The following is a 14,838-nucleotide window of genomic DNA, read 5'->3' on the forward strand; positions in this document are numbered from 1 at the left end:
AAACAATTGTGTACAGCTGAAAACGCTGGCAGCATTAAGATAAATTCAACAGTGTAAACAAGTTTTGATGGATGCAATAATAGAATACAGTGGTACCTCGAGTTACAAACGCCTCAGGTTACAAACGCTTCAGGTTACAAACTCCGCTAACCTGGAAGAGTTATCTCGAGTTGAGAACTTTGCCCCAGGATGAGAACGGAAATCGTGTGCCGGCGGCGCAACAGCAGCAAGAGGCCCCATTAGCGAAAGCACGTCTCTTGTTACGAACAGTTTCAGGTTAAGAACGGACCTCCAGAACGAAATAAGTTCATAACTAGAGGTACCACTGTACTGAATGATTTAGTTTTTGTAAAATATTTTCAAAAAAAGGGATAGGAGGAGGCATCTTCTGGGCCACCAGGTGATGCCAAGCAAGCCATCATTCAATCTCATCCCTCTATTCAGTCTCCTGAGAATAACAGCGACCTACTTTGCAGGGCTGTTTTAAGGATGGCTGAAGTGAATACCAAGTGCTTTGAGCTCACTTGGTTAGAGTGTGGTGCTGGTAGCACCACACGTTCGTGTGTTCGATCCCCGTATGGGCTAGCTGCATATTCTTGCACTGTGGGGGTTGGGACTAGATCATGGGTAGGCAAACTAAGGCCCGGGGGCCAGATCCGGCCCAATCACCTTCTAAATCCGGCCCACGGATGGTCTGGGAATCCGCATGTTTTTACGTGAGTAGAACGTGTCCTTTTATTTAAAATGCATCTCTGGGTTATTTGTGGGGCCTGCCTGGTGTTTTTACATGAGCAGAATGTGTGCTTTTATTTAAAATGCATCTCTGGGTTATTTGTGGGGCATAGGAATTCGTTCATTTTTTTTCTTCAAAATATTGTCCAGCCCCCCACAAGGTCTGAGAGACAGTGGACCGGGCCCCTGCTGAAAAAGTTTGCTCACCCCTGGACTAGATGAACCTCAGGGTCCCTTCCAACTCTACAATTCTATGATTCTAAGAACTAAACACCAAAACTAATATATTTTACCACATCAACTTTTTAAAATAATAACAATAAAAAATTCAAACCAGTTCGCTCCAACCTAAGTCTCAGAGGACAACTGAACCCACTGCTTCTAATCATGAATCAACAGAACTAAAACCACAGCCACCATGCTGCAACATAGCAGGTCTGCTAGATCAGATGAGATGTTACTGTATTTTTCGCCCTATAGGACGCACCGTCCCATAAGGCGCACCTCGTTTTGGGGGGGGGGGAATAAAGGGGGGGGAATTATTTTCCCCCCCAGGCGCGGGGCTGGGGCGGGGGAGGCCCAAGCTTCCCCTGACCCCAGCCCCCAAACAGGCAGCTCTCTGCAAGCCGTGGGAGCCCAGCGCTGGCTCCCGCTGCTTGCGGAGAGGTCCGCGAAGCCTGGGCCCGCTGAGCTCAGCGCGCGCAGGCTTCGGCATGCTGGCAACTCTCCGCAAGCAGCAGGAGCGCTCCCGCTGCTTGCAGACAGGTCCGCGAAGCCTGGAGAGCGAGAGGGGTCGGTGCCCACCGACCCCTCTCGCTCTCCAGGCTTCAGCGAAAGCCTGCATTCGCCCCATAGGACGCACACACATTTCCCCTTCATTTTTGGAGGGGAAAAAGTGTGTCCTATAGGGCGAAAAATACGGTATTTAGCCCAGCACCCCATAGTGACCAACAAGGTGCCTCGGGATATGGCGACAATAGCACTTTCCCACTCTAGCAACTGGAATTGGAAAGCATACTGCTTCTCAGCCTCAAGAGGAACTTGTTGTTATTGACAATATCATCCTTCATGAAACTGTTTAATCCTGTTTTAAAGTCATCTAATTAGGGGCCATCACCATATTTTGTGATGGCTGAGAGAAGGCATGAAGGGAACAAAGAAGATGTCCCATTTAAATGTTGTCTTCTCAGTCAGGATGGAATTGTCCCATCTTTCGCTTCTCCCATACGTACTATCAGAAGTGGGGTTTTTTTGCTGTCACAGAAAGTTCAATACATTACAAAAACTCTTTCTCCCAATTCCTTTCCCTACTTTCCCTGGGTCCTTTTTTTCAAGCCCATTCAAGTAACATAGGTAAGTCAGCCTCAAAAGTTTCAACTGCAAAACAGATAGCCTGGAAAGGAGAATGTCGTTTTAAAGCTACCAATTTATTGCTAGATAAGATGTCTTTTTCTGCCTTTCATCATCATATCTCAGGGCAGGTTGCAATAATATAATACAGTGGTACCTCGGGTTAAGTACTTAATTCGTTCCGGAGGTCTGTACTTAACCTGAAACTGTTCTTAACCTGAAGCACCACTTGAGCTAATGGGGCCTCCTGCCGCCGCCGCTGCGCCGCCGGAGCCCGATTTCTGTTCTTATCCTGAAGCAAAGTTCTTAACCTGAAGCACTATTTCTATGTTAGCGGAGTGTGTAACCTGAAGCGTATGTAACCTGAAGCGTATGTAACCCGAGGTACCACTGTACAGTAATTAATAATAATAAAAAATACAGCTAAAGGAACAAGTAAAACCATTCCAGTAAAAACAGAACAGTAGGCACATGGCGTTAAGAGAAAAAATGGATTTAATGCAGAACTGGTTTGACAATCTGCATCAGAGAATTAAGTGGGCAAGAAACAGGGCAAGACAGACAAATTGTGTGGGAACAGCAAAACAACTGCACACACAGAGGATTGAAAGCTAATTAAAACTCACCCCCGGTTGAGTGATCAAAGCGAGTTAATCTAATTAAACTGTTAGCCAGGGGTTTATGGTGCTGACCCTCATATCTGAAGCTACCCCACAGGAAAGAATTGGATGGCACACACTTTGTGAGGTTTACATGACCCCAGGTCCACCTATCCTGCCAGCCAGCAGAAGGGCTGAAAGCAAAACTGTGAGGGGAAGATCGATGAGAATAGCGCTGAAGTGAAAGGTGCAGAAGAAGAACCTCGGTGGGGAACAGATGCTTCCGCCCCGCAAAGGTTTATAAGGTTTAAAATGTATTCTGAGGAAGCTTGGGCTGCAGATGATGAACACTGGTTGCTCCCAGCAAAGGTGTACTATTGCTGTCCCAGGTGTGCAATAAAGAGAAATGTGGATCATTGTGCTGTTAGTGAGGGGATTCTGTGCGAGTGACCCCAGGATGCCACTTCAACGACAAATAATCTACAGCAGGGGTAGGCAACCTAAGGCCTGGGGGCCAAATGCTGCCCAATCGCCTTCTCAATCCAGCCTGCGGATGGTCCAGGAATCAGCATGTTTTTACATGGGTAGAATGTGTCCTTTTATTTAAAATGCATCTCAGGGTTATTTGTGGGGCACAGGAATTCGTTCATTAGTTTTTTTCCAAAATATAGTCCAGTCCACCACATGGTCTGGTGGAGGGTGGACCGGCCCATGGCTTAAAAGGGTTGCTGACCCCTGATTTACAGCTAATGTACCCACTTCTAAGAGTCCATTGAAAGAACAATTGCCTCTTGATCTAAAAGGCCAGCATCCAGATCCAGCAATCGGCATTTGTGACCACAACATCCTATCTCCTTGATGTCCAGGTATATAACTAAATAAAGGACCCCCTGGATGGTTAAGTCCAGTCAAAGGCGACTATGGGATTGCAGCGCTCATCTTGCTTTCAAGCCTAAGGAGCCGGCGTTTGTCCACTGACAGCTTTTCGGGTCATGTGGCCGGCAGGACTAAACTGCTTCTGGCGCAACAGAACACCGTGACGGAAGCCACAGTGCACAGAAACTCTATTTACCTTCCCGCCGCAGCAGTACCTATTTATCACACACATGGGAAAAGGGGGGCGCTGTGGTCTAAACCACTAAGCCTCTTGGGTTTACCGATCAGAAGGTTGGCGGTTTGAATCCCCACGAAGGGGTGATCTCCCGTTGCTGTCCCAGATCCTGCAAACCCAGCAGTTCGAAAGCACACCAGTGCAAGTAGAAAAATAGGTACCGCTGTGGCGGGAAGGTAAACAGCGTTTCTATGCACTCTGGTTTCCATCACAGTGTTCCATTCCACCAGAAGCGGTTTAGTCATTCCGGCCACATGACCCAGAAAGCTGTCTGTGGACAAACGCCGGCTCCCTCAGCCTGAAAGTGAGATGAGCACTGCAACCCCATAGTCACCTTTGACTGGACATAACCGTCCAGGGGTCCTTTACCTTTACCTTTTATAACTAAATCAATGAATGATTACAAAAATAGGGCCACACCCAACAGATGCACACCATTTACACTTAGGCGTTCAAGAACGATGTCAAAGTCATTAGTCTACAGTTGCAGCTGCTCCCGTTCTCTCTCACAGAAGTTTCCCTCTTTTGAATGACCTGTGTAGGACATGACTCAAAGAGAAAGTTGGCACCCGGAGTGTCCTATTTTTAGCAACGCACAAGGTTTGTTTGGGCAAAGCTGGATAACAAACTAACGCTCCCAACGCCCAAAAGGAAATGAAAGAATACAACAGTCCTCGGCCATGATGAAATCAGCCAGAATCTTCAGAGGAAGGCAGATAATGGTCTTTTTCATACAAACCAGTAAGCAATAGCATCAGTGAACAGGAAGAACCACCCTCAAAACCTCAGGTTTCAGGCTATTGAGTTAGACGAAACAGTAATTAAATAAATGTACTAAGTCAGAACATGGAACGTCTTGAGAAGAACGCCTCAGTATTTCCTCTCGTACGAAGGCCAGTACAGTGGTACCTCAGGTTACATACGCTTCAGGTTACAGACTCCACTAACCCAGAAATATTACCTTGGGTTAAGAACTTTGCTTCAGGATGAGAACAGAAAGTGTGCTCCAGCGGCGCGGCAGCAGGCCCCATTAGCTAAAGTGGTGCTTCAGGTTAAGAACAGTTTCAGGTTAAGTATGAACCTCCAGAACAAATTAAGTACTTAACCCAAGGTACCACTGTACACATATAAACAAAAGTGACGATAATCGCAATCGGCACATAACCACTTTGTGAAAAAATTATCGCAAAACAGCAATCACGAATGGCGTTCGTTCCATGCTAACAAGGCAATCAAAGGATTGGTGATACATTTCTGGTTGGAAACTTCTCCCAGAACTAATACTCTTTACCTTCAGATCCCAGGCCATAATCTCTGTCCTGCAGGGCTTCACTTCTGAAATTCATTCCCCAAACTCAACAAATCTCAATATGGTGTAAGTCAAGTTGCTCATTTCCTGTTCCCTCACCAATTTCTTAAATTTCCTCCTCCCACCCCACACCCACTTAGGGAATTTAAGTTGTAGCTTACAGGGCCATTTACAGAGTATAAATATCCATAAGGAAACTGTTGTTGTCTGCTTCTTCCATAAAGCAGTTTTTAACTATACATCCTACATCTGCATTCTGAAGTGGTACAGGAACAGTTTTTTTCATATGATGCTCCATTTATGTAGGCAGGCCAAAGTCATAATCCAAGGTACAGATTACTGTTAGGGGAACTTTTGTTCCAGCGCAAGTCTGGTCAATCACCCGATTCGAATGTGATGCTAAGCTGCTGTTTCATGTTATGTCTCTGGCTTGTGTGCTCTCCACCCTCTCTGTTCTTCTGGTGGAACCACAAGTGGTGTTTTCATTTAACCACAGTTTACTGTTACACCCTAAACTGTGGTTAATATTAACAAGGGTTTGTTAAAACAAGCCAAACTCTGTAGATCCTAGTTTGAAGTTGGCTTGTTTCAGTAAGCCATAAGCAAATACTAACCACAGTTTTGTCTACGTTTGGACATAACACAGAATTGAAGTTAATTAAAAGTAGACACAAAAGCTTTCAATATCCTTGTTGTGGGCAAACTAGAGGAATGGGGGAGCACCTAAGCTTTAGGCTTGTTCATGTTAACACTAAACCACAGTTGATGTTGTGTTGCCACGCAGCCATAATGTTCCCCCACCTCCCCATGCAGTTTTAATACCAGCTAAATCCAGACTGGCATGTCAAAGTAACCTAAAGAAGGTAATTCAGTTTCCAGATAGCGTTTATGTACCTCACCCACAAAGCACATAAAATATAGATGAGAGTATGCATGCTTCACCCCCTCCATTTTTTAAAACACAACAGAAGTTTGGATTCTGCTCTGATTAGAAGCAGCAAAACTACAAGCCAAAAATAACTGAATGGGGTCCAAAGAGAATCCTCAAGTGCCTCTCCTTGACATCAACTGGGAACATACCAAGAATCTGGATCATATTCTCCTTACTGTGGTTCAGAATTGGGAATGGGGTAGAAAATTCCCAGGATTTTCTGTTTGTTCACAAAGATGAAGTAACTTCAGGAAGGTGAAAATCACAGTATTAGTCCAGTTTTTACATGACCAAACAGTGTGAATCAATAGATAACAGGGCAAATCTGTCCCAGAAGACATGGGAAAGCCATTATTTTCTAGTTCCCTCCCTCCGGAATAAAAAGGGGGCAGTAAGGTCATACATAAATAGCTTTTGTCAAAATTAAGCTACGCTAAGGAGCTTAAGAAGATGGTGTATTTCATTTCAAATGATCTGCCACCTGTACATAAGCAATTTTTACACATTTGAACACACACACACACACACACACACACACACACACAGGCTTTGTTCCCTTCACATTTCTAGTTCCTTAGGAGGAAGCCAGATGCAGGATGAGTGGGCATTTTTAAAGAACCGGTTAGCTACTAAAGAATACTGAAACAAGAAATACATTTTCTTGAAATAGGGAAATATCTCAGGAAAGTACAGAAACCATTTCAAAAGGGGAACCCAAGAGCTTTGCCCGTTTCAAGGTAGAGAATAAAAAATGGGATCTACCTTCTAGTCATAATGCCATTGGGGTAAATGGGAGAGAGATGTACCAAGTCTGACATACACCCCCCCTGCCCCATATGCCAGGGAGTTGCTCACGTCAAATTAAGACAAAAGGACTATTTTACAGCAAGACTAAGCTTACAGCACAAGTCTTACTCCTTGCCACAGCTGTTCAGAAGTGGGTCTCACTGATTTCTATGGGGTTTATTCCCAGGTAGGTCAGGATACGATTGCAGCCCCAGTCACAAACCTGTAGCATTTGGTGCCTATTCAGTATGACTGCTACTATGTCGGTGTATATGGGACTTTATAGATTCAGGAGCAAAAATGTACAGCAAGCACCGGACACTCAACATTTCAATAACAAAGGAGAAGAGAAGGGTCTGGAGAGGAAAGCAATGTTTTAGTATCTAAAACTTATTCCACACATAAATGGTGAGTGCATTAAAAACACATTGTAAGCCTGGAGATTAGTCATGTTCCAGAAAAATGGTTCTTATGTCCGTGACATGAAATAATTTCTACAAACACTGGTTCGCAAGGTAGGGGTAAGCAGAGAAAGCAGACAGACATGCCCCCTCCCCCCCCTCTCTCTCACACACAAGCATCCTGGTATTCTTTTTGTTTTATTCCCCCAGACACTCTCATCTCTAGTCGTGTAGCTATTTGGCAAGCCAGTTCCGAAAGCCATTAACACACAAAAGCTATATTGTCTCCTAAACTGCACACTAAGCATCTGAGACATTCTTCCCATACAGTTGTCTTTACTGGACATATCACACTAATGGATGGGCTTGCAACTTAATAGGGACTAGCCTGGATAAACAAGGCCGGTCGCTTCAGAATCTTATCTCTTTAAACCTTTCATCTCACGGTAAAACACTGCCCATCTTTCATAATCCTTTTGCTTGCTGTAGGTATTCTCCCAGACATCTAACAGGCAAGTGGGTGGGTTGTGGGATTATTATTAATATTATTATATTAATCTTTCCAGCAGCTCCTCCCCCAATGCCTTTAATGCTTTCGTTCTACATTCCGCAGTCCATTTGTGTGCTCTGAACCACATAACAAGCAAAGCACAGCAATCAGAGCTAACAGCTGAAGTTCAAGGAATCCTCGTCTCCTTTTAAACCTTAGTAGCTATTTTCATTCATCAAGCCTAAATGGTATGTTTTACCCGGCAAAAACCTTTCCACACACTGTGGCAGGGAAAGAGGATTTCTCACACTGAGACAGACTGATCCCTGTAGGGGAGTTAAATCTCCAGGGACCTACCTTCTCTTGGGTCTGAGCCTCCTGAACACAGATTTGTCTTATTGTATGGAGAATGAGTTGCTGGCCCTGGTAGTCCGCTAAAACTTACACTCATCACGAACCCTGCCACCTCCCCACCACCACTTGAGAAGGGGACAAAGTCTTCCCCCTAGATGCCATGCTGAGATCTAGAAACTCCCTCACTACTTTACTGCTATTTTGGAAGGAAGATCCCTTGCATTTCTCCAAAGTCTTGAGGACATGAACTCTACCCAATATTAGGGCTGGGCAATACACCAATATATCGTCCAAAACTGGTCTGAAGTCCATATCCTGATATCGGTTTCGAAATTCCTGACCTGGCAATATATCGCGAATCAGGAAGCCAGACAATGCATCTACATAGCTCCATCCTTATTTCAAACATTGTGATATATCAGTGTATCGCGATGTTTAGCTGGTGATAGATCGCAATGTTGAAAACCAGATATCGCCTAGCCCTACCCAATGTTGCACTGAGCTCATCTCGCCAGATTAAAAAACATTCACCAGTAGCAAGCTGGTTGAGGACATTCACAGGCCCCTGTGTGGTCCAGAAGGGACATGAAATCAAGGATGGAAGGGTTCTGTCCTAGGAAGATCAGCACCTTGAATCTGGAGCCCTCCTTGTTTCTTGCTGCAAAGTAGAATGTAAGAACTGCTTGACAGATCAGGAAAGTGGCCCATCCTGAGTTCACAAAGGAAGAAGAAGAGTTTGGATTTGATATCCCGCTTTATCACTACCCGAAGGAGTCTCAAAGCGGCTAACATTCTCCTTTCCCTTCCTCCCCCACAACAAACACTCTGTGAGGTGAGTGAGGCTGAGAGACTTCAGAGAAGTGTGACTGGCCCAAGGTCACCCAGCAGCTGCATGTGGAGGAGCGGAGACGCAAACCCAGTTCCCCAGATTACGAGTCTACCGCTCTTAACCACTACACCACACTGGCGTAGATGACTATAGGAAGTCCATTAGCAGGACTCAAGTGCAGCAGCACTTTCCTCTCCAGACATCAGGCAAGAGCTAATGTCAAGTAACAGTATTCCCACCCACAGCAGATCAATCTATCAGGAAGAGATCCTAGAAAGCTCATCACTGTAGGGAGTTCTACCTCAACACTTCCCCTAAAGGGGTGAAGAGAACAAGACCTGTCCTTAGGCAGACAAAGGGGCTCGTTCCTGGACCACATCTCACCTGGCTTTTCCACCTCCATGGTCAAAGCGACTGAGTAGGCACTTAGCTGTAGGAGCTATGAAACTATTTTGTTTTCCCCACCCCGCCCTTTTATAGTTGGAGCCAGACTCTTTAATTCATGGACCCAGGACAGTAGTTTGCTCCTATCTGCAGCCAACCTGGTGAAGAAATTGCTTTCTGACATGAGCGACCAGATTAAAGCCAGACATACATTATGTTCCTCTTAGTCAGACCAAATGCTGATGTTTTCGTCGCATGCAAAAAGGGCAGCAGACAAATGCACACGTACAAATGTATCCTGTTCCTAACCTGCTCTTTCTACAAGGAGCTCAGGAAAGTGTCCAAAACGATTGTCCCATTTTAGGCTCACAACCATCAAGGTTTAGGTCAAGCCATGAGACGGTGGCTGGCCCAAAGCCACTTGGTGAGCTTCATAAGCCCCCTTCAGTCATTATCTCCTCAAGTTATCACAATCACGTAATGGAGCGAGCAGGACCCAACAACCAGGCCAAGCATGGCATAGTGGTTAAGAGCGGTGGACTCGTAGTCTGGTGAACTGGGTTCACGTCTCTGCTCCTCCACATGCAGCTGCTGGGCTAGTCACACTTCTCTGAAGTCTCTCAGCCTCACTCACCTCACAGAGTGTTTGCTGCAGTGGTTTTTTTCTGGGGGTACTCAAGGGTAAAAGGTAAAGCTAGGATCCGTGGACGGTTAAGTCCGGTCAAAGGTGACTAAAGGTATGCAGCGCTCATCTCGCTTTCAGGCCGAGGGAGCTGGTGTTTGTCCGCAGACAGCTTTCCGGGTCATGTGGCCAGCATGACTAAACCGCTTCTGGCACAAAGGAACACCATGACGGAAGCCAGAGCACACAGAAACACCATTTATCTTCCCGCCACAGCAGTACCTATTTATCTGCTTGCACTGGTGCGCTTTCAAACTGGGACAGAGCAACGTGAGCTCACCGCATCACAGGGTTTCAAACCGCCGACCTTCTGATCGGCAAGCCCAAGAGGTTCAGTGGTTTAGAGCACAGCACCACCACCAACTCAACTCAACTCAACGCAAGGGTATGCAGCACCACCACCATTTTTTTCTAGAACAAAAGCACTGCGGCTAGTGGAATTTAGGACCCACCCTAACCTAGCACAAAACACTAAAAAAAAAAGAAAGCCTGAAAGACGTGTAATAATAAAAGCCCAACCCAAAAAGCCATCTGGTCTGGAAAAATCACAGTTCTTAAGGCACTCATATTATTGAAAGGTGGGCTGGTGTCGCAGATACACTCCCACTAGCCAAAAGTCAGCTTGCATGTTCCCTACCTGGCTGCACTGACTCATTTCCACCCCTGTGTGAAAGAAAGCGTTGCCCACTTCCCCCAGCAACAAAAAAAACAGAATAGCTCGTGCAGTCTAAAGGTGCAAACTGGAGTCTCTTTTTCAACCCAGGTTTTCCTCCCCTTCCAGTCCCCCCTTTTCTCCTTCTATAATAGTGAGCATCCAAACCAGAGCTGCAAGGAAGTCACCAGCACTATGAATCACTTCCTAGTCATGCAGCATTTTTCCTGAACAAAGTGATTCAGCTTTCCAGGGGCTGGTAGCAAACTGAATCACAGTCCTTCTTCCTACCTACTTCCATTTAAAACTTCAAGTTTAGCTGCGTCAGAGAACTCCCTACCTATGTTTCACAGAAAACAGGCTGGGCAGGGAGGGCGAATATTGGGGTCCCTTAAGCTTTTGAATTATGGTGCTGGAGGAGACTCTTGAGAGTCCCATGGACTGCAAGAAGATCAAACCTATCCATTCTTAAGGAAATCACCCCTGAGTGCTCACTGGAAGGACAGGTCCTGAAGCTGAAACTCCAATACTTTGGCCACCTCATGAGAAGAGAAGACTCCCTTGAAAAGACCCTGATGTTGGGAAAGATGGAAGGCACAAGGAGAAGGGGACAACAGAGGACGAGATGGTTGGACAGTGTTCTCGAAGCTACCAGCATGAGTTTGACCAAACTGCGGGAGGCAGTGGAAGACAGGAGTGCCTGGCATGCTCTGGTCCATGGGGTCACGAAGAGTCGGACACGACTAAACGACTAACCAACAACAACAACAACAACACTTTCTTCTTTTTGCATCCCATTGAGAAAAGCGGTACAATATGCAACAGAATCCTTCATTTTCACAATGCTTTTGATTGGGTCGCTTGCCAGTAAGCAAAGTATCCATAGGAAAGACTCAAACTAGACGTTATCATGTGGGGAAAATAAGAAAACAGTTGCCAATACAGATGATGGCAAATTTTGGAAGTGGAAGGTCCCATTATAAACTAAGCCTAAACCCCTCCTAAATTTTAGTTCTGACTTGCAATGGGTTGACTGCCAATTTCCCCATCCTTCTCAAGGAAAGTGGGATGGGGGACCGGCAAAGAGGGATAACTGGAGCTAATACAGACCTTGATGGTACAGTGTGGCTGTTAAAGGTATTGCACTGTTATAACTCAGGTGCTATCTAATATTAAGATGCAGGGAGCTGTCATTAGGAGATTTTTGGAGTACAGTGGTACCATGGTTCTCAAACGCCTTGGTTCCCAAACACCGAAAACTCCGTTTTTCGGAAGCTGAATGTCCAATGCGGCTGTCGGCTATTGTTTCCGGGGCGCCTGCACAAATCGGAAGCTGCTCCTTGGTTTTCAAACATTTCGGAAGTCAAACGGACTTCCAGAACGGATTAAGTTTGGTGCTTTTGTTTTTGCTATTTATTTTGCGCTTTTGTTTTTGAGGCTTTTTTGGTTAATTTGTTTTTGTGACTGTGTGGAACCCAGTTCAGCTACTGATTGATTTGATTGTGTGACTGCAGAAATGGATAAAAGCCCCCCATCCAAACAATAACTATCATCAGTGCAGGTAAGAAAAAATAACAATTTTTATTTTTATCATCTACAATACTGTCTTATTTATTTTATAGTGCAGTACACTGATTATTGCTTTCATTTTATGGATCAACCGTTTCATTAGATGGTAAACTTCAAGTTAAATTGCTGTTTTAGGGGTTGTTTTTAAAAGTCTGGAACAGATTGATCCGTTTTGCATTACTTTCTATGGGAAAGCACACCTTGGTTTTAGAACGCTTTGGTTTTGGAATGGACTTCCAGAACGGATTAAGTTTGAGAACCAAGATATCACTGTACAATGATGCAGGACTAGAAACTCAGGTATATAAGCTAGGCGCCAAATGGCTCCTTAAATCAGGGTTGCAATCACCAAAATGGAATGCTTGGTTGCCATTTTGGGGCTAGACGACTCGACTTTTTCAATACTTTTTGGTTCCTGAAATTCATTCTGATTGCGCAGATAAAACATAAAGGGTAGAATTCTACAGGATGCGTTGCTAGTGTGTGAAAACAGTCAACATCCAACGATCCCCAGGTGGTGGAGACGGAGTCAGACACCGTGCATCTTTCACTTGGTCGCAAGTGGCCAAGTGCAAAATGCGCCTGGCGAATTTCGAATGCTGATGACAACCAGTTCTACTTGTCTGTAACATCGGAATCCCAAACCCCTATGCGTGACCTGAATTGATGCCTGGAAATGCTGGAGATTAGACCTGGAACTTCTACACACAAAGAAATGAGCTAGAGAGTTTCCCAATGGCCGTACTTTGGTTTTGGGGGGTGGGTTCTCCAGGTTCCACTATTGTCACTAGGAAAGGAGAATAGATGGTCACCTTTGGTTGACACATCAACCGCCCTTTCTTGGACAGAGAGAGCTTAGCGACTGCGGTAGCACACTGGGAACTTTGCAACTGGAATAATGTAATGAACTCCTGAGCATGGTTTGAAAGCTAGAGCTAGTTCAGAATGCAGTGGCTTTTCAAATTAGTTTTACAATCACATCTTCAACATACAACATAAAAACAAGATTCCAAAGGATCTCCTGGACTTCCCTCCTCCCCTTTGTGGGTCCTATTGTTAGTCATTATCTCCTGCATCTTTTATAATAATCCAAATCTTTTACATCTCCATTATATCCAAAATCCACCATTAAACTACAAGTGTTATTCCAATTCTAATGATAATTTTAACTGTTTACAATGGTTCTTAAGATAGAGAATGGGGAAATAATTTATCATTGATTAAAATTCCTGATTTCTGATTCTTCCGGTCATTTTTGCCATTTCGGCATAATCCATCAACTTAATCTGCCATTCTTCTCCGGACGGGACTTTATCTTCTTTCCATCTCTTGCTAGTAACACACACGAACAACTTGGAACCAGGGGGTTGAGTGGGACCACCTTCCCCAAGAGACACCTTTGTGGTCACCCAGATCATCAAAGGAGACTCCACTAAATGTTCCATCTAGAAGCAACATGGAAGCGGGTCTTTGCTATGGCCCCTGGTCTCTGGACAGCTCTCCCACCCAGGCGGAACCCTCTGCAGACCCCTGAAGAAAAAGCAAGAAGCAATTTTCCATGTGGAGGAACATTCTGGGATGTGAGAACTTTCAGGCTGAAGAAGACATACAAGACCAGAACCAGGATACAGATATTACGAGCCAGATGGATCACAACAACAGCACATCTAGCCTAGCATCCTCCTTCTCACCGCAGCAACCCCTCACAGTAAGAAACAGGCCCAAGCTCTGCTCTGAAGATCCAAAATGTTTTCCCCTATTGATAATGAAAACCACAACAGGTTTTTCTTCCTAAAGAGTTAATGTTTTTGGAAGGCATCCACACAGATATACGCTTCCCAGAAATATAAAAATGAAGTGCTAATAATTCTCTGCAGGAGATTTCTGGTAAAACACAACTTGTCGTTTCAGAAGCATTAACAGAAGCACCATTTTATTTTTTCCCCCTCGCAGTTCCGACTCGCACACCAATCCCTGTTTTAATTAGGGGTGGGAGGGAAGCACCTCAAGCTTTCTAAATAATAAAAGTTACACAAAAAGAACTGGCTTTAGATTTCTGTTTAGAACTTAAAGAATTTCCTTGCTGAATCAAACACTAATTCCCACTATATGACTCTAGATAGAGGCCCTTGCTAAGATTTCCTTGAGAAGCTCATAAGGTAACATAGATTCTCAGCCCCTAGAAATAATAATAATAATAATAATAATAATAATAATAATAATAATAATTTATTATTTGTACCCCGCTCATCTGGCTGGGCCTCCCCAGCCACTCTGGGCGGCTTCCAACAAAGACCAAAAACACACTAAAATGTCACTCATTAAAAACTTCCCTGAACAGGGCTGCCTTCAGATGTCTTCTAAAAGTCAGATAGTTGTTTATCTCTTTGACACCTGATGGGAGGCGGGGTTCCACAGGGTGGGCGCCACTACCGAGAAGGCCCTTTGCCTGGTTCCCTGTAGCTTTGCTTCTCACAATGAGGGGACAGCCAGAAGGCCCTTGGCGCTGGACCTCAGCATCTGGGCTGGAGTGGGGACTGGGGTGGAGATGCTCCTTCAGGTATATTGAGCCGAGGCAGTTTAGCATCTGCTTATTGGCCTCTGCTTATTGGCCTCTGAACACCGGTTACCATACTTTCCCGTCTATAAGACACCCCCT

At 44.9% G+C, this 14,838-nt stretch overlaps 1 protein-coding gene across 6 annotated transcripts in view; it reads right to left on the reverse strand.

Annotated features, from left to right (window-relative positions):
- TRIO (trio Rho guanine nucleotide exchange factor) overlaps window positions 1-14,838 on the reverse strand; it is a 268,089-nt gene that overhangs the window by 238,821 nt on the left and 14,430 nt on the right. The window contains exon 1 of one of the 6 annotated variants that reach the window (XM_083624563.1): window positions 5,084-5,153. The exons of the other annotated variants lie outside the window; for them this stretch is intronic. Coding sequence (XP_083480689.1) covers window positions 5,084-5,138 — 55 coding nt within the window. The 5' untranslated portion in view covers window positions 5,139-5,153. Of the gene's footprint in view, window positions 1-5,083; window positions 5,154-14,838 lie in introns of those variants that run through there. 6 annotated transcript variants of the gene reach the window in all.

The sequence above is a fragment of the Podarcis filfolensis genome (assembly GCF_964270895.1).
Source record: "Podarcis filfolensis genome assembly, chromosome: 7".
NCBI classification, from domain to species: Eukaryota; Metazoa; Chordata; class Lepidosauria; order Squamata; family Lacertidae; genus Podarcis; species Podarcis filfolensis.